This window comes from Notolepis coatsorum (genome assembly GCF_963971535.1).
Source record: "Notolepis coatsorum genome assembly, contig: SUPER_7_unloc_2, whole genome shotgun sequence".
Classification (NCBI taxonomy): Eukaryota; Metazoa; Chordata; class Actinopteri; order Aulopiformes; family Paralepididae; genus Notolepis; species Notolepis coatsorum.
Genome location: NW_028174879.1, coordinates 536,019 through 556,687, shown reverse-complemented (window position 1 = coordinate 556,687; position 20,669 = coordinate 536,019). Strand labels below are relative to the sequence as shown.

General features: G+C 46.7%; 1 protein-coding gene across 1 annotated transcript in view; it reads left to right on the top strand.

Moving 5' to 3' along the window:
• LOC311232732 (uncharacterized protein) overlaps nucleotides 1–20,669 on the top strand; it is a 123,375-nt gene that overhangs the window by 63,348 nt on the left and 39,358 nt on the right. The window contains exons 13-16 of the mRNA XM_084338313.1: nucleotides 444–485; nucleotides 11,826–11,957; nucleotides 16,156–16,335; nucleotides 17,440–18,384. Coding sequence (XP_084194439.1) covers nucleotides 444–485; nucleotides 11,826–11,957; nucleotides 16,156–16,335; nucleotides 17,440–18,384 — 1,299 coding nt within the window. The remainder of the gene's footprint in view (nucleotides 1–443; nucleotides 486–11,825; nucleotides 11,958–16,155; nucleotides 16,336–17,439; nucleotides 18,385–20,669) is intronic.

Sequence of the window (20,669 nt, the reverse complement as noted above, 5' to 3'; positions counted from 1 at the left end):
AACCTGAGGCCTGCACACCCCGGGGTAAGGGGGTTTAACTTAGGGGTTCAGAGGTCAACCTGAGGCCTGCACACCCCAGTAAGGGGTTAACTTAGGGGTTCAGAGGTCAACCTGAGGCCTGCACACCCCGGTAAGGGTTAACTTAGGGTTCAGAGGTCAACCTGAGGCCTGCACACCCCGGTAAGGGTTTAAACCTGACCCTGACCTTAAACCTGACCCCTGACCCCGTAGAAAAGGACTAAAACATGTCTCCTTTAACCCTTTCACTGCCACACGACAGAAGGGGTAACCCTTTACTATGGGCTAAACCTTCTGTATTGTCACAGTGAAGAAGGGTTAACCGGGCTGTCGTGTGGCATTGAAAGGGTTAAAGTGACTATAGTGTCATTGAGTTGTGCCACAGCACTTGTTTTAACTTAGGTTCCTCCCGTCCCCTCCCCTAGGTGGCGCTGTACAACCTGATGAAGGGGCCGCTGGACCAGTCGGTGAGTCTCTCTGTCCTGACGTCCATCATCACTGATCTATACTGTGACTCTGTACTGCTGGGTCCTGACACCCCCCCCCCCCCCTGGGTGTGGGTCCTGACCCCCCCCCCCCACCCCCCCTGGGTTAGGGTCCTGACCCCCCCCCCCCCCCCCTGTGTTAGGGTCCTGACCCCCCCCCCCCCCTGCGTTAGGGTCCTGACCCCCCCCCCCCCCCCCCCCTGGGTTAGGGTCCTGACCCCCCCCCCCCTGGGTTAGGGTCCTGACCCCCCCCCCCCCAGGCCTGTACACTGTAAATTGCCCCCTAATTTGGTCCGTGCGAGTTTAAAATAATATCTGGGGGCAAGCTTGCGAGTGGTGATTTCAACCCTTCATTCGCATTTCACTCCTAAATTAATCCATACAAATTGTAGTAAAACATTAGCCTACAACCAGGGCTGTACAGTGCAATATAATGTTGCGGTTGTAATTTCATTAGACAGACCAGCGCGGACCTTTAATAACATGCAATTTAATTGACACGAGCAATGAGCTAACGGTAGCTTCTAACCAAGGTCTCCATTAGGATTATGCTAAGCTAACTAGCGATCTCTGCTAACCCTGGAAAACGGTCAAAGCGGACTCCACAAGACTAGTTCCATTCGTGAGGAAAGGGGGTGGGTTATATTGACAACGCTTGACAACAGAAGTTTAAACATAACTTCATATTTATTGGTTATTCGTTTCTGTATATCATTCAATTCCCATCTCCGTGTGTCTCCATCTCTTCCTGTTTACATTCGAGTGTGACGTCATCACCTACGGCAGCTTAGACGATCAAAACCCGAAGGGGGGCTCGCTCTCTCTCTCTCTCTCTCTCTCTCTCTACATTCAATGATTTAAAGTAGCCAAATGTTACACACAGTATAAATACTAACTGGATAGTTGATGATATAAACATTTAATTTCATTATCTGAAATATTCTAAAATCATTAAGTCTGTGTGATTATTATTTTCTCACAGTAGTGTGTGTATATATATATATATATGTGTGTGTGTGTGTGTGTGTGTGTATATATGTGTGTGTGTGTGTGTTTGGCTAAAGTGGATAGAAAACACAGTACTGTGTAAAAGGCACCCAAGAGTTTTTATATAAATTGTCTTAGATGTAAATAATTTTTTTTATTAGTGTGTCAGTAGACTACTCTTAGTACATTTTCATTAAATTATTTTTTAAAGCATCTTCATGGTTTAATAATGCAAACATATTGTTACGACCCCTGTGAGTCTAAGGGTAAAGGGCTGTAACATAACAGTTGGTTGACAGAAAAGATGGACCACGTTTGTAAACAACAATGATATTTATTGAAAGATGCAAAGGAAGCACATGTAGCTCAGGGGTGAGCCCAGGCCAAAACAACAAACAAACACCACTATACTCCAAATAAACCCAAATCTAATCTATGGTAAAAGAGATTACATTACCTAAACTACTCTTACCTAACCAAAACAGGAGAAAACAATATCCAAAGGAAATGGCAGCTCACCCCATCTGTGCTTCCTGAGAAAGAGAGAAAAACACATTAATGACAAATAAAACAAAGGCAGAATATATACAAAAACAAACTATAACTAACAATGCTCTCTCTGTGGCCATACACACACAAGGAAATTTCCGCTAAGCACCAAAGGCCAATAAACGAAATGCAATATTGTCAAAGTTACAGGTTACAAAATCACACTAGGCCTAGCCTCATGCCAGAGAGAGAGAAAGACTGAAGTGAGAAGCCATGTTTTAACAGGTGTGGGGTGATCCATGATTGGGTGGTGTTGATTGAGTGTTGGAGTCTGGAAAACCATCCACCAATCGGTGCTGTGTTGCTATAATGTGAGGGCAGGCCTGGCAGGGACCAATGGTGGAGGGAACAATGGCTGGAGGGAGGAAACAAAAATGGAGAACACACACACATGGAGACACACACTGGGGAATATATACATTGGGATGTAACACCCCCATACATAAGACAAAAACATGTTTGACAATTAACACCAACTAAACATGTTTTTTTTTTTTAACAACGAGATAACATCTCTGAGATAACATGTACTTCAAAACAATGAGCTATAAAAAACTAGCAGTTGGTACAACAACCACTCGGGGCAACAATGACAGAACGAGTTGACGGCAAGAGAGACTGAGTCGACAGCAACATAAAACGAGTCCACAGCAACATAGACCGAGTAGACAGCAAAATAGAACAAGTCGACAGCAATATACAGTAGAACGAGTCGACAGCAACAGACAACGAGTCGACAGCAACAGAGATTTAACTCCGAGATAGAGCATCCGCCAACACATTCTCAGACCCCTTCTTATGCTTTATGCTGAGGTTATAATTTTGCACTATGAGCGCCCAACGCATGAGGCGCTGATTGTGGTTGTACATCCGCGACAGAAAAACCAATGGGTTGTGGTCGGTGTATACTACCACTGGTAATACGCTCGAACCGACATACACCTCAAAATGTTGCAACGCATACAACATAGCCAAAGTCTCCTTTTCAATAGTGGAATAGTTTAGTTGATGTTTGTTAAATTTCCGGGAAAAATAACAAACCGGGTGACTGACACCATCGTGATCTTCCTGTAATAACACTCCTCCAGCTCCCACCCCGCTGGCATCCACCTCCAGCTGGAACGGCAGGGAGAAATCTGGAGCAGAGAGAACAGGGGAACTGCATAAGAGAGCTTTAACACTATCAAATGCATTTTGACAATCAGCTGTCCAAATGAATGGTTTGGACGGGCTACACAGGCTAGTGAGAGAAGTGACGACAGAAGAAAAGTTTCGGCAAAAACCACGGTAATACCCAGCCATCCCAAGGAATCTACGCAATTCCCGCCTAGTAGTAGGCACTGGAAAAGTTGTGATTGCAGATATTTTTGCATCCACCGGACGCACTTGGCCTTGTCCTACCTGCTTACCAAGATAGGTAACCGTAGCCTTGCCGAACTCACACTTGGCAAGGTTAAGGGTCAGGGAGGCTCCAGCTAAGCGGTCAAAGACAGTTTGTAAGGTTGTCATGTGGTCACGCCAGTTGGTCGAATAGACAACCAGGTCATCGAGATAGGCATTACAATTTGGAACACCAGCCAGGACTAGGGTCACCAGTCGCTGGAAAGTGGCCGGGGCATTACGCATTCCAAAAGGCATTACAGTATATTGCAAAAAATTGTCAGGAGTAACAAACGCCGAGATTTCCGAGGCACGGGGGGTCAAAGGGACCTGCCAGTAACCCTTTAACAAATCTAGTTTGCTAACATAGGTGGCAGATCCAAGGTTGTCAATACAATCTTCCATGCGGGGCAGTGGGAAGGAATCAGGCACGGTGACAGCATTTACCTTTCGGAAATCAGTACAAAATCTAGGAGTTCCATCCGATTTGGGAGCTAACAAGCAAGGTGAACTCCAGGGACTGCAACTTGGCTTGGCTAAACCATGTTTTAACAAATAGTCAACCTCCTGTTGCATCATGGCCCTCTTGGTGATGTTAACACGGTATGCATGTTGCTTGATAGGCACAGCATTGTTAACATTAATATCATGGGCCAATACAGAAGTACAGGAGGGAACATCACCAAACGGAGCCATGTAGGCCTGAATCAAATTTGTGATGTCCTCTCGCTGCTCCTCAGGTAAGTGTGCTAAGTGAGTGGGCAGGTTCAATAACATCTCAGTGTTGGACAATCTAGCACCCTGATGGGCTGCATTGCGCAACTCTAAGCCATCTACATCCTCACCACTAACGTCAGGAGAGTCCGGAACTATTGGAGTTGAGGCAACAGCAGAGACGGCCAGTCCGGCTGTCTGGTCTGAGGTCTTCACCTGCACACTATCTCTGGAAAAATATGGTTTAAGCATATTGATGTGGCAAACACGAGAGTGACGTTTACGATCAGGGGTGCGAACCACATAGTCTGTATCACTTATCTTCTTGTCTATTGCATACGGTCCGGAAAAACGAGCGGAAAGAGCAGAACCAAGGATAGGCAACAGGACTAGAACCTTATCACCTGGCTGGAAAGATCGAGAAACAGCTTTCTCGTCATAGTGCCGTTTCATAGTTCTCTGGGAAGAAGAGAGCGCTTCTTTCGCGAGAGAGCACGCCTGATGCAGTCGCTCTCGAAACTGGCTAACAAAATCTAGAACATTAGTGGGTGTGCTGCCACCCTTTGACATGAACCGTTCTTTAAGAACTTTCAGAGGCCCTCTAACAGTGTGCCCAAAAACAAGCTCAGCAGGACTGACACCAAGAGACTCCTGTATGGTCTCTCGCGCAGCAAATAGAACAAGGGGGACATCCCAATCTCTCTCTGTGTCTAAGCAATATTTACGCAACATGGACTTTAATGTCTGATGCCAACGTTCTAGAGCCCCCTGAGTTTCAGGGTGGTAGGCACTGGACACTATATGTCGGATACCCAGGGACTGTAACACTTGCTCAAATAACCTAGACAGGAAGTTGGTGCCTTGGTCCGTTTGTACTACCTTAGGCAGTCCAAACGTGGAGAAGAACTTCGTCAAAGCCTTAATTATTACAGGCGCTGTAATTCTGCGAAGAGGGATAGCCTCGGGGAAACGGGTGGCGGTACACATTATTGTCAACAAAAACTGATTGCCGGCTTTGGTCTTTGGCAACGGACCAACACAGTCAACTATGACATGTTCAAATGGTTCACCGACCGCTGGTATAGGACAGAGGGGAGCAGGTGGAATTACCTGGTTTGGCTTTCCGGTGATCTGACAAGTACTACAGGTACGACAGTACTGTGCTACATCGGACTTCAAACCGGGCTAAAAGAAATGTTGAAGTATTCTGTTGTATGTTTTAGTGACTCCCAAGTGTCCAGACCAAGGGTGGTCATGGGCCAGGAACAGTACATGCTGACGATAAACTGCAGGGACAACAATCTGATAAACAGTGCTCCAGTCTGGTACCTGATCTGGTAGCCCTATCTCCGATTGTGCATGCTCTGCCAGTCTAGTACCATGGGACCTCCATGTACGCATCAAAACTCCTTCATCTACAAAATAAGAATGCAACTCTCTCCTCTGTTCTGTTTCAAGAGAAGAGAAACATTTTGCAAGAGAAGGGTCAGCCTTCTGGGCAGTAATTAGCATTTCACGAGTAACGGGTAACTTCAATGCGTCGGAACTAGTTACAGTTGTCTGTGGGGGTACCTTACTATGAGTCGGTGGTTTGTCAGCGGTATCAGAAGTTGGAGCCAGCAACTCCTCCCTGACAAAAGCTGAAGCAAAAACAGAGTCAGACAAATTAATTTCATCACCTCTCTTTTTCAATTGAGCCCGAGTGACAACACTTGCAGAAAAAACTTCAGGGAAGTTCTGTGACAAGTCATCAGGCAGAGAATCTGTGTCTGGGTGATCCAACACTTCCAGCACAGCGTTCACCTGTCCTCCAGCTAAATCATTTCCCATGATAAAGGAAATGCCTTTAACTGGCAAGGAAGGTCTCACCCCTATTTTAAAGAAACCAGTGACCAAATCAGATTGTACATGAATACAGTGTAACGGGGCTGGCACGAAACCCATCTCAATACCTTGAACTAGGACACTAGAACCACAGGAAGATTTCTCAGACAGAGGTAGTACATCAGAGAGGATAAAGGATTGTGAGGCTCCAGTATCTCGTAAGATCTGAACTGTACACTGATCTTTTGGATCCCCTGTCAAGGAAACTAAACCCTTGGAAGTAAATGGCCTGAAACAAGGATCGAGAACATCCTGATCATTGTGCATCTGTTGATCGGAATCAGGTGCCATTTTAATCAGACCAACCCCTTTGGGTTGTCTAAAGTTCTGAGAGGACGGTTGCTGCTTACGTTTCAATGTTAAACAGTCAGAAATAACATGACCAGGCTTATGACAGTAGTAACATGTCCGCTCCTCTTTTGAGCGTGGAGGTGACATTTTTGGTCGGGGGTGTGTGAATTCTGAATGGTTGGGGACAGAATGTTTCTGAGAGAAATCATGGGGGAGAAACTAGTCACGCCTATCTACAAACAGTTTTATGGGTTAGCGCAAACTCATCAGCTAATACAGCAGCTTGCTGCAGAGTGGACACTTTCTGCTCACTCAGGTAAATTACAATACGCTCTGGCAAACGATTCTTAAACTCTTCTAATAGAATGAGTTCTCTGAGAGAGTTAAGATCTGAGGCCTTGCTTGCTGCACACCATTTATCAAAGAGAGTTCCCTTCTCTCTAGCAAACTCTACAAAGGTCTGGTTGACAGCTCTCTTGTGACTGCGAAACCTCTGCCTATAAGCTTCGGGCACAAGCTCATGCACGAAGGATGGCAGCCTTCACAGTATCATACAGTAAACTATCTTCTAGGGAAAGTGTTGAACAAACCTCTTGGGCTTTACCAGTCAATTTGCATTGAAGCAACAAAGGCCAGACCTCTCTTGGCCAGCGCAATGAAGCAGCAATACGCTCAAACACATTAAAATAAGTATCAACTTCTGTCTCTCGGAACGGAGGCACCAAAGCAATGTGTTTACTTATATCAAAAGTGTGTGATGAATAAGCTGTGGAGGAGGACATACCCGGGCCTTGTGGAGGAGTCGGTGTAGCAGAGTTGGATCCACTCCTTTGGTCTCCCAGCTCCAACTCCCGCAGTCTGAGCTCTTTTTCCACCTCAAGCTCCAACCTACGGATGTTAACAGCCCTTTCATTTTCCGCCTCAAGCTCCATTTTACGAAGCCGATACTCCGCCTCACGTGCTTGTGCCTTCTCCTGAGCCTCCATCTGGAGACGGGCTATTCTAACCTTGACCTGGGCCCCTTCTCGAGACCCAGATGACACAGGAGAGGCCAAGTGAAAATGTGGCAATGTGACTCTCACACCTGCCTTTTCAGCACCATGGGCTTGCTCCTCAGAAGGCTGTGCTTCCGTAGGTTCACCAGGAGGACTTGCATGTTCATCAGAGACCACAGGTAAAACAAGCGTCCCCTGCTCCAACAGCTTATCTACCACAAGACACCTGATATCCCGCTTAAGATGCTTTTGTTGAACCGAGAGTTTAAAATGTGTGGCAATCTCCACTAAGTCTGCCTTGCGGCAGCTATCCAGCGCTTCTCAAGTAGGATTGCTCAAGAATTTCCCCAGATCAAAAGTACTAACTGCCATTATTTTATTTTTTTTACACAAATGCCATTTTTACACACAAATTAATTAATAACTATACAAGTGTAAACAAACAGTTCACCAAATCCATCAACCAACAATTGAACACGGGTTACAAGATCCAGGCAGAGCCCCCATTTATGTTACGACCCCTGTGAGTCTAAGGGTAAAGGGCTGTAACATAACAGTTGGTTGACAGAAAAGATGGACCACGTTTGTAAACAACAATGATATTTATTGAATAGATGCAAAGGAAGCACATGTAGCTCAGGGGTGAGCCCAGGCCAAAACAACAAACAAACACCACTATACTCCAAATAAACCCAAATCTAATCTATGGTAAAAGAGATTACATTACCTAAACTACTCTTACCTAACCAAAACAGGAGAAAACAATATCCAAAGGAAATGGCAGCTCACCCCATCTGTGCTTCCTGAGAAAGAGAGAAAAACACATTAATGACAAATAAAACAAAGGCAGAATATATACAAAAACAAACTATAACTAACAATGCTCTCTCTGTGGCCATACACACACAAGGAAATTTCCACTAAGCACCAAAGGCCAATAAACAAAATGCAATATTGTCAAAGTTACAGGTTACAAAATCACACTAGGCCTAGCTTCATGCCAGAGAGAGAGAAAGACTGAAGTGAGAAGCCATGTTTTAACAGGTGTGGGGTGATCCATGATTGGGTGGTGTTGATTGAGTGTTGGAGTCTGGAAAACCATCCACCAATCGGTGCTGTGTTGCTATAATGTGAGGGCAGGCCTGGCAGGGACCAATGGTGGAGGGAACAATGGCTGGAGGGAGGAAACAAAAATGGAGAACACACACACATGGAGACACACACTGGGGAATATATACATTGGGATGTAACACATATGTTGCAGGGACTTATTATAATCATCATATTGGCGTGACTGTATGCATCAAAGGGTTCAATCAAGCATTTTTAAGTGCTTTAGAGGAAATGTCAAAATATCGCGATATCATTTAGAGGCCATATCGCCCAGCCCTACTATAATGGTAAAATAGTTATTTAAAAATTTGCCCCTAAAAAATATTCTTTGCCCCTAAATTTCTCATTTAGGGGCAAGTGTGCCCCTAGTGAAAAAGCTTAGCGTACAGCCCTGCCCCCCCTGCGTTAGGGTCCTGACCCCCCCCCCCCTGGGTTAGGGTCCTGAGCCCCCCCTGGGTTAGGGTCCTGAGCCCCCCCTGGGTTAGGGTCCTGACCCCCCCCTGGGTTAGGGTCCTGAGCCCCCCCTGGGTTAGGGTCCTGACCCCCCCCTGGGTTAGGGTCCTGACCCCCCCTGGGTTATATATATATTTTATGTGGGGCGACAGTGGCTCAGGAGGTAGAGCAGTCGTCTGGCAATCCGGAGGTTCCCGGTTCGATTCCCGGGCAGCGTGTCGATGTGTCCTTGAGCAAGACACTTAACCCCTAACTGCTCCCGATGAGCAGGTCGGCACCTCGCATTGGTCGCCTCCGCCGTCGGTGTGTGAACGTGTGAGTGAACGGGTCAAATGTGAGGAACTAATTGTAAAGCGCTTTGGATAAAAGCGCTATATAAAAAAGCAGCCATTTACCATATAAATTGTCTTAGATGTAAAGATGTAGATGTAAAAAGCCATTTACCATGTAAATAAAAATGTTTATTAGTGTGTCAGTAGACTCCTCTTAGTACATTTTAATTTAATAATTTTTTAAAGCATCTTCATGGTTTAATAATGCAAACATATGTTGCAGGGACTATTATAATCATCATATTGGCGTGACTGTATGCATCAAAGGGTAAAATCAAGCATTTTTAAGTGTGCAAAATATCACGATTTGTATCGTGATATGGCCAAAAAATATCGCGATATCATTTAGAGGCCATATCGCCCAGCTCTAATATATGGTTATTGTTTTATCGCCCAGCCCTAATATATCGTTATTGTTTTATCACCCAGCCCTAATATATGGTTATTGTTTTATCGCCCAGCCCTAATATATCGTTATTGTTTTATCGCCCAGCCCTAATATATCGTTATTGTTTTATCGCCCAGCCCTAATATATCGTTATTGTTTTATTGCCCAGCCCTAATATATGGTTATTGTTTTATCGCCCAGCCCTAATATATGGTTATTGTTTTATCGCCCAGCCCTAATATATGGTTATTGTTTTATCGCCCAGCCCTAATATATGGTTATTGTTTTATCGCCCAGCCCTAATATATGGTTATTGTTTTATCACCCAGCCCTAATATATGGTTATTGTTTTATCGCCCAGCCCTAATATATGGTTATTGTTTTATCGCCCAGCTCTAATATATGGTTATTGTTTTATCGCCCAGCTCTAATATATGGTTATTGTTTTATCGCCCAGCTCTAATATATGGTTATTGTTTTATCGCCCAGCCCTAATATATGGTTATTGTTTTATCGCCCAGCCCTAATATATGGTTATTGTTTTATCGCCCAGCCCTAATATATGGTTATTGTTTTATCGCCCAGCTCTAATATATCGTTATTGTTTTATCGCCCAGCTCTAATATATCGTTATTGTTTTATCGCCCAGCCCTAATATATCGTTATTGTTTTATCGCCCAGCCCTAATATATCGTTATTGTTTTATCGCCCAGCCCTAATATATGGTTATTGTTTTATCGCCCAGCTCTAATATATCGTTATTGTTTTATCGCCCAGCTCTAATATATCGTTATTGTTTTATCGCCCAGCCCTAATATATGGTTATTGTTTTATCGCCCAGCCCTAATATATGGTTATTGTTTTATCGCCCAGCTCTAATATATCGTTATTGTTTTATCGCCCAGCCCTAATATATGGTTATTGTTTTATCGCCCAGCCCTAATATATGGTTATTGTTTTATCGCCCAGCCCTAATATATGGTTATTGTTTTATCACCCAGCCCTAATATATCGTTATTGTTTTATCACCCAGCCCTAATATATCGTTATTGTTTTATCGCCCAGCCCTAATATATGGTTATTGTTTTATCGCCCAGCCCTAATATATGGTTATTGTTTTATCGCCCAGCCCTAATATATGGTTATTGTTTTATCACCCAGCCCTAATATATGGTTATTGTTTTATCGCCCAGCCCTAATATATGGTTATTGTTTTATCACCCAGCCCTAATATATCGTTATTGTTTTATCGCCCAGCCCTAATATATGGTTATTGTTTTATCGCCCAGCCCTAATTGGTAAACTAACGTATTGATGATAATATACATTATAACTGCTGTTGTGACATGGTTATGATGTTTATACTTGAATACGTTTGAAAAATAAACCGATAGTTTTGTCAGACAGTGTAGACAGATTGATTTATGACGTGATGTCATTTGGGTGGAAGAGGTTAAGACGGTGGCTGGCGTCGGCCTCTGGGATTCTCTTAGAGGCCAGGAAGGATAGGATGAGTGGTTAAAACTGACGTGTAATGTGTGTTTAGAGATGGAGCTTGGATTTTATTATTAATTAGACAAAGGGAATGCTGTAGATAAATTTAATTTGATTGTGTATTTGGCTTTGACTTGTTTAATGTAGTGAAATTGTGTGGTTTGTTTTTGTATTTGGGCTATACTATATATATTAGGGATGTTCGATATTGGCTTTTTTTCCGATATACCGATATTGTCCAACTCTTAATTTCCGATAACCGATATCAACCCATACCGATATATGCAGGGTCCCCCCCCAAAATTTTTTTTTTCAGGTAATTAACATTACATATCTCTTTACATTTACATACTTTTGACAATAAATAAAATAAGAATTTGTTCTTACTTGCTTGCCTGGGTAAATAAAGGTTAAATAAATGTAAAAAAGAATATATATATATTTTTTTAAACCAATACCGATAATTTTCCATATTTCATTTCCAATATCGGCCGATAATATCGGACATCCCTACTATATATTGCTCTACTGTTTCTGCCAGCCAACTGCCCCCCCCACCCCCACCCCCAGAGGGACACAATGGAAATAAGCCTTTTGGCTTTATTGTGTTTTTAACCTCAATGATTTTTTTAAATGTATGTATTCCTACTGGGCAGCTTTTATATGTATCTTTTATAAATGATCAAATAAATAAAATGGATCGATCCTCCAGTGACCCATCATGTCTCCTCTGCTCCAACAGACAGGTCCTGTGGTCTGGGGCAGCCTATTGGTCGTCACCAACGTCCCGGACACGCCCACCGCCCACCTGGACGTCCAGGTGCTGGTGAAGCGCTTCGGAACCGTCAAGAACACACTGCTGCTGTCCGGCATGGTGAGACCGTTAGTGTGGGGTGAGACAGTTAGTGTGGGGTGAGACCGTTAGTGTGGGGTGAGACAGTTAGTGTGGGGTGAGACCGTTAGTGTGGGGTGAGACCGTTAGTGTGGGGTGAGACCGTTAGTGTGGGGTGAGACCGTTAGTGTGGGGTGAGACCGTTAGTGTGGGGTGAGACAGTTAGTGTGGGGTGAGACAGTTAGTGTGGGGTGAGACAGTTAGTGTGGGGGGGTGAGACCGTTAGTGTGGGGTGAGACCGTTAGTGTGGGGTGAGACAGTTAGTGTGGGGTGAGACCGTTAGTGTGGGGTGAGACAGTTAGTGTGGGGGGTGAGACAGTTAGTGTGGGGTGAGACCGTTAGTGTGGGGTGAGACAGTTAGTGTGGGGTGAGACCGTTAGTGTGGGGGGGTGAGACCGTTAGTGTGGGGTGAGACAGTTAGTGTGGGGTGAGACAGTTAGTGTGGGGTGAGACAGTTAGTGTGGGGTGAGACAGTTAGTGTGGGGTGAGACCGTTAGTGTGGGGGGGTGAGACAGTTAGTGTGGGGTGAGACAGTTAGTGTGGGGTGAGGCAGTTAGTGTGGGGTGAGACCGTTAGTGTGGGGTGAGACAGTTAGTGTGGGGTGAGACCGTTAGTGTGGGGTGAGACCGTTAGTGTGGGGTGAGACCGTTAGTGTGGGGTGAGACAGTTAGTGTGGGGTGAGACAGTTAGTGTGGGTTGAGACAGTTAGTGTGGGGGGGTGAGACTGTTAGTGTGGGGTGAGACCGTTAGTGTGGGGTGAGACAGTTAGTGTGGGGTGAGACAGTTAGTGTGGGGTGAGACCGTTAGTGTGGGGTGAGACCGTTAGTGTGGGGTGAGACCGTTAGTGTGGGGTGAGACAGTTAGTGTGGGGTGAGACCGTTAGTGTGGGGGGGTGAGACCGTTAGTGTGGGGTGAGACCGTTAGTGTGGGGTGAGACCGTTAGTGTGGGGTGAGACCGTTAGTGTGGGGTGAGACAGTTAGTGTGGGGTGAGACCGTTAGTGTGGGGTGAGACCGTTAGTGTGGGGTGAGACCGTTAGTGTGGGGTGAGACCGTTAGTGTGGGGTGAGACCGTTAGTGTGGGGTGAGACAGTTAGTGTGGGGTGAGACCGTTAGTGTGGGGTGAGACCGTTAGTGTGGGGGGGTGAGACCGTTAGTGTGGGGTGAGACAGTTAGTGTGGGGTGAGACAGTTAGTGTGGGGTGAGACCGTTAGTGTGGGGTGAGACCGTTAGTGTGGGGTGAGACCGTTAGTGTGGGGTGAGACCGTTAGTGTGGGGTGAGACAGTTAGTGTGGGGTGAGACAGTTAGTGTGGGTTGAGACAGTTAGTGTGGGGGGGTGAGACTGTTAGTGTGGGGTGAGACCGTTAGTGTGGGGTGAGACAGTTAGTGTGGGGTGAGACAGTTAGTGTGGGGTGAGACCGTTAGTGTGGGGTGAGACAGTTAGTGTGGGGTGAGACAGTTAGTTTGGGGTGAGACAGTTAGTGTGGGGTGAGACCGTTAGTGTGGGGTGAGACCGTTAGTGTGGGGTGAGACAGTTAGTGTGGGGTGAGACCGTTAGTGTGGGGGGGTGAGACCGTTAGTGTGGGGTGAGACCGTTAGTGTGGGGTGAGACCGTTAGTGTGGGGTGAGACAGTTAGTGTGGGGTGAGACAGTTAGTGTGGGGGGGTGAGACCGTTAGTGTGGGGGGGTGAGACCGTTAGTGTGGGGTGAGACCGTTAGTGTGGGGTGAGACAGTTAGTGTGGGGTGAGACCGTTAGTGTGGGGTGAGACCGTTAGTGTGGGGTGAGACCGTTAGTGTGGGTTGAGACCGTTAGTGTGGGGTGAGACCGTTAGTGTGGGGTGAGACCGTTAGTGTGGGGTGAGACCGTTAGTGTGGGGTGAGACCGTTAGTGTGGGTTGAGACCGTTAGTGTGGGGTGAGACCGTTAGTGTGGGGGGGTGAGACTGTTAGTGTGGGGTGAGACCGTTAGTGTGGGGTGAGACCGTTAGTGTGGGGTGAGACCGTTAGTGTGGGGTGAGACAGTTAGTGTGGGGTGAGACAGTTAGTGTGGGGTGAGACCGTTAGTGTGGGGTGAGACCGTTAGTGTGGGGTGAGACCGTTAGTGTGGGTTGAGACCGTTAGTGTGGGGTGAGACCGTTAGTGTGGGGGGGTGAGACTGTTAGTGTGGGGTGAGACCGTTAGTGTGGGGTGAGACCGTTAGTGTGGGGTGAGACCGTTAGTGTGGGTTGAGACCGTTAGTGTGGGGTGAGACCGTTAGTGTGGGGGGGTGAGACTGTTAGTGTGGGGTGAGACCGTTAGTGTGGGGTGAGACCGTTAGTGTGGGGTGAGACCGTTAGTGTGGGGTGAGACAGTTAGTGTGGGGTGAGACAGTTAGTGTGGGGTGAGACAGTTAGTGTGGGGGGGTGAGACCGTTAGTGTGGGGTGAGACCGTTAGTGTGGGGTGAGACCGTTAGTGTGGGGGGGTGAGACCGTTAGTGTGGGGTGAGACAGTTAGTGTGGGGTGAGACCGTTAGTGTGGGTGAGACCGTTAGTGTGGGGGGGTGAGACAGTTAGTGTGGGGGGGTGAGACCGTTAGTGTGGGGTGAGGCGGGCGGGCGGGCAGGCAGAAAGGGCAGGCAGGCAGAAAGGGCAGGCAGGCAGAAAGGGCAGGCAGGCAGGTAGAAAGGGCAGGCAGGCAGAAAGGGCAGGCAGGCAGGCAGAAAGGGCAGGCAGGCAGGCAGGCAGAAAGGGCAGGCAGGCAGAAAGGGCAGGCAGAAAGGCAGAAAGGGCAGGCAGGCAGGCAGGCAGAAAGGGCAGGCAGGCAGAAAGGGCAGGCAGAAAGGGCAGGCAGGCAGGCAGAAAGGGCAGGCAGGCAGGCAGGCAGAAAGGGCAGGCAGGCAGAAAGGGCAGGCAGGCAGGCAGGCAGACAGACAGAAAGGGCAGACAGACAGAAAGGGCAGACAGGCAGGCAGGCAGAAAGGGCAGACAGGCAGGCAGACAGACAGACAGACAGAAAGGGCAGACAGACAGAAAGGACAGACAGACAGAAAGGACAGACAGACATAAGGGCAGACAGACAGAAAGGGCAGACAGACAGAAAGGACAGACAGACAGAAAGGACAGACAGACATAAGGGCAGACAGACATAAGGGCAGACAGACATAAGGGCAGACAGAAAAGGCAGACAGACATAAGGGCAGACAGACATAAGGACAGACAGACATAAGGGCAGACAGACATAAGGGCAGACAGAAAAGGCAGACAGAAAAGGCAGACAGACAGACAGACAGGCAGACAGACAGAAAGGGCAGACAGGCAGACAGAAAGGGCAGACAGACAGAAAGGGCAGACAGACGGAAAGGACAGACAGACATAAGGGCAGACAGAAAAGGCAGACAGACATAAGGGCAGACAGAAAAGGCAGACAGAAAAGGCAGACAGACATAAGGGCAGACAGACAGGCAGACAGACAGACAGGCAGACAGACATAAGGGCAGGTAGACAGACAGACAGACAGAAAAGGCAGACAGACAGAAAAGGCAGACAGACATAAGGGCAGGTAGACAGACAGGTAAGTAAGTAGGTGCAGGTTATCCGTTTGCTGAAGCTATAAATTAATGACCAGTCCTCAATTCTTAAGTATTTTGTTGGGTGTTGTATTTATTTATATATAAATAATAATATAGATGTGCTTTCTGAACTTTTAAATGTCTTCTGCTTCATTCACTTATCTCCTCTCTTCTCTTTCATTCACCTACTCCTCTCTCCTCTTTCCTCTCTCCTCCTCCTCTCCTCTCTTCCCCTCCCTCCTCTTTCCTCTCCTCCCTCTCTCTCTTTCCTCTCCTCTCCTCCCTCTCTCCTCTCTTCCTCTCCCTCCTCTTTCCTCCCTCCTCTCTTTCCTCCCTCTCCTCTTCCTCCCTCCTCTCTTTCCTCCCTCTCCTCTCTTTCCTCTCTCCTCTCCCTCCTCCCTCTCCTTTCCTCCCTCTCCTCCCTCTCTCCCTCCTCCCTCTCCTCTCTTTCCTCTCTCCTCTCTCCCTCCTCCCTCTCCTCCCTCTCCTTTCCTCCCTCTCCTCTCCTCTCTCCCTCCTCTCTTTCCTCTCTCCTCTCTCCCTCCTCCCTCTCCTTTCCTCCCTCTCCTCCCTCTCCTCTCTCCCTCCTCCCTCTCCTCCCTCTCCTCTCTTTCCCTCCCTCTCCTCCACCAGGTGATCTGTGAGATCAGTCATCTGTCTCGCTCGATCTACAGACACTTCCAGATGTTTCCGTGTGTCATTGATAAGAACCAGCTGTGCTTCTCTCGACCGCCCGATCCCAACCACAGCCGGGTCACCACCACGGCCTACCTGGAGCAGCCCCCCCGCGGACCAGCGCCCCCCCTGAAACATGTAGGTACCCCCCCCCCCCCCCGCTGACCAGCGCCCCTGAAGCATGTAGGTACCCCCCCCCGCTGACCAGCAGCCCTGAAACATGTAGGTACCCCCGCGGACCAGCGCCCCTGAAACATGTAGGTACCCCCCCCCCACGGACCAGCGCCCCTGAAACATGTAGGTGTGTTTTATAAATATATATGTACTGTGTGTTGGATTCTGATCAATCTGGCCAGTATCACGTCTTCTTGTGTTATCCTCTCTCCATCCATTCCTCTGCGTTGTGTACTTTTAATGATCCTGACGTCTCATATACTGGCTGATACAATCCTTATCTCTCCCCGTTAGTGCGATCCGCAAACCATAATAATTCTCCACCTTCGTAAGAATTCGACACTTTGACACCGCGTAATACCTTACAAGGAGAAGCAGTTTATTTGATAAACAGAAGCCTCAGCTCAGATGTTAACAGATTGTATTGTCCTTGAAAAGTCTATTCTAATGATCTTTCGGTGTGTTCAGTCTATCGTCCTTCTGCTATTCAGTCCAATGGTGGTCAGGCCTGGTCGTAGCCAGAACCCTTCTCCCGTTAGCCGAAGCTAATGATGATGTGTCATTCCTCCTCCTCCCCCCCCCCCTCTCCGTGATGAGGAGAGAGTCTCTCAGTCCTAGTCAGATTGTAGTCTGCCCTTAGCCGCTCTTGGTCTGGCTTACACCCGGAAACACTGTTAGATTTATAGGATCTTCGTCATAGCAACGACGGCCCGCCCCTCTTCTGGTTGTCATGCGCTGTCATGACAACTGCTAATAACCTTTCACACATTTCAAAACGTTTCATTACTGTCAAAACCTCCACCTCTGTGCCCTGCCACGGTATCAGCTTGTTGTGTCTTAGATCGGAATTCAAAACATTCTGCTGGCTGCTAAACATTCTGCTGGCTATGCCTCTGAACCGCTTCTTCTATCACCGTCTGCATACACTTCGACCTCTCTGACACCGTTACATGCTACCATCTCCCCCCAATCTATACATCACATATATTGAAAAACACCCCAGAACCCTGTGACTTTTTATATGTACCCCTGTAGTGACCCATGACCTTTCATGCTTCCTGCTTCTAGAAGTCTCCTGCCAACGTTAAGGACAGACGGACTGCAGCTCCACCTACAGGCGTAGCAGAGTCCCAACACCAAAATAATGGAGACAACACTGCGACAAAGGGCAAAGAAAGGGAGAGCGAGGGCAAAGGTGGAGAAGAGATGGGCGATACAGAAGTCAAGGCTGGAAACATCTCTGCTGCTCTACAGAAACACAAACCAGGGACCAAAACCAAACCAGACACTGCTACTACTCCCAAACACCAACCCGAGGCTAAAGCCTCCGGCCTCGCCCCAGCAGGAAAAGCCAAAGCCGCCGGCCTGGCCCCAGCAGCAAAAGCCAAAGCCGCCGGCCTGGCCCCAGCAGGAAAAGCCAAAGCCTCCGGCCTGGCCCCAGCAGGAAAAGCCAAAGCCTCCGGCCTGGCCCCAGCAGGAAAAGCCAAAGCCGCCGGCCTGGCCCCAGCAGGAAAAGCTAAAGCCGCCGGCCTGGCCCCAGCAGGAAAAGCTAAAGCCGCCGGCCTGGCCCCAGCAGGAAAAGCCAAAGCCGCCGGCCTGGCCCCAGCAGAAGAACCCGAAGCCTCCGGCCTGGCCCCAGCAGGAGAGGCTAAAGCCTCCGGCCTGGCCCCAGCAGAAGAGGCTAAAGCCTCCGGTCTGGCCCCAACAGAAGAGGCTAACGCCTCCGGCCTGGCCCCAACAGAAGAGGCTAAAGCCTCCGGCCTGGCCCCAACAGAAGAGGCTAAAGCCTCCGGCCTGGCCCCAACAGGAGAAGTTGAAGCCTCCGGCCTGGCCCCAGCAGAAGAGGCTAAAGCCTCCGGCCTGGCCCCAGCAGAAGAGGCTAAAGCCTCCGGCCTGGCCCCAACAGGAGAAGTTGAAGCCTCCGGCCTGGCCCCAGCAGAAGAGGCTAAGAAGAAGACCAAGGTATCAACCTCCAACAAGCCTGATGCTATTCAGCGGTCCAATGTGACCAATGTGAGCCTCTCTTATGATTATTATAATAATAATAATAATAATAATAACTTTATTTGTATAGCACTTTTCATACAGAGGTTGCAGTTCAAAGTGCTTCACAACAGTAAAAAATACAGGCATAAGCGAGCATAAAAAGATAGACATGCAGGTAGAATCACAGTGTTTCACATTAGGATCTAGCATACCAATAGGCTCTCCGCTTACAGTTTTCAGTAACACAAATAGTAAAAATAGTTTAAAATGATTCAGTTTAAAAATAGTCAAATAAAAAGAAAAAATTATAAAATAGAACGGACATAAAAAATACAGGCATGAGCAACAATGCATAGATATAAGATCCATTTATTTAAAGTTTACAGACAATCCATGCTGACTGATCTGCCATAAGCAAGTGACAACAATGCATAGATATAAGATCCATGTATTTAAAGTTTACAGACAATCCATGCTGACTGATCTGCCATAAGCAAGTGACAACAATGCATAGATATAAGATCCATGTATTTAAAGTTTACAGACAATCCATGCTGACTGATCTGCCATAAGCAAGTGACAACAATGCATAGATATAAGAAGGGAAATGGGGAATGGGCAAACTGCTTCTAAATAGCCCGTCATAGATATAAGATCACAGTCTGTTCTAACAGACCAAACTGCCATGTATTTAAAGTTTACAGACTATCCATGCTGACTGATCTGCCATAAGCAAGTGACAACAATGCATAGATATAAGATCCATGTATTTAAATTTTACAGACAATCCATGCTGACTGATCTGCCATAAGCAACAATGCATAGATATAAGATCCATGTATTTAAAGTTTACAGACAATCCATGCTGACTGATCTGCCATAAGCAAGTGACAACAATGCATAGATATAAGATCCATGTATTTAAAGTTTACAGACAATCCATGCTGACTGATCTGCCATAAGCAAGTGACAACAATGCATAGATATAAGATCCTTGTATTTAAAGTTTACAGACAATCCATGCTGACTGATCTGCCATAAGCGAGCATAGCAAGATATGGCAAATCAGTGTTTCACATTAGGATCTAGCATCCTAATAGGCTCTCTATTCAGTAATACTCCTGTAATTCAAATAATAAAAATAGTTTAAAATGATTCAGTTTAAAAATAGTCATCAGTAAGAAGTAAAAAGTGCAATAACCGACACATGAATTTGATAGGCAGTGTAAAAGAGTAGGCAGGGTAAGAATAAATACAAGTTGTGTCAGGATATCCCTGATGTTTCCTCTTGCCACTAGGTGGTAGCAGATATCTATCAGTGAAATGCCTGAGCAAAGAGATAGGTTTTAAGCTGTCTTTTAAAGATGTCTAGCGAGTTGGCTTCCCTGATGTTTTGGGGTAGTTTGTTCCATAGTTTTGGGGCATAGTTGATAAAGGCTGCATTACCGATCCTCTTTTGACTGCTTCTGGGAGCCTCTAGTAGTCCAGCAGCTGATGATCGCAGTGTTCTTGCTGGTGTGTAATTTATTAGAGTGTTGGCGATGTAGCTAGGTCCCTGTCCATTTAGAGCTTTGTATGTAAGGAGAAGGACCTTAAAGTCAATTCTAAATGTTACAGGAAGCCAGTGTAAAGCGGCTAAGACTGGACTAATGTGCTCTCTCCTTTTGGTTCTAGTTAGCAGTCGGGCTGCAGAGTTTTGGATTAGCTGAAGCCTCTCTGTGGTTTTCTTAGGGAGACCTGTGAAAAGTGCATTACAGTAGTCTAACCGGCTAGATATGAATGCATGAATTAGCTTCTCAGCATCGTTCTGATTAATAAATGGTCGTACTTTTGCTATATTTCTGAGATGGAAGAACGATGTTTTCGTCACTTTGCTAATATGAGAATTGAAGTTCAGTTCTGAATCTATGACAACCCCAAGACTAGTGACCTCAGATTTGATCCAAGGGGTTAGTCCCCCCAGGTTCTTTATTAATGTTTCTTTTTTAGTTTTGGAGCCGATAATTAGAATTTCAGTTTTGTTCTCGTTTAGTTTCAGGAAGTTCTTACTCATCCATTTATTTATTGCCAGTAAGCAGTCTGTAATGGAGCTAATCGCTGTATCATTTGGTTCAGCAGATATGTACAGTTGTGTATCATCCGCATAGCTATGGAAATCTACATTATGTTCTCTGATGATATCACCCAGCGGTAACATCAGCGTTTCCGTTAGCCGGTAATTACCGGTATTTGTCCGGCAAAATATGTTGAAGTCCGACTATTTAAATATCTCCGGTCTTAATGTCCGGTGAAAATAATTTCTCTAAGCACAA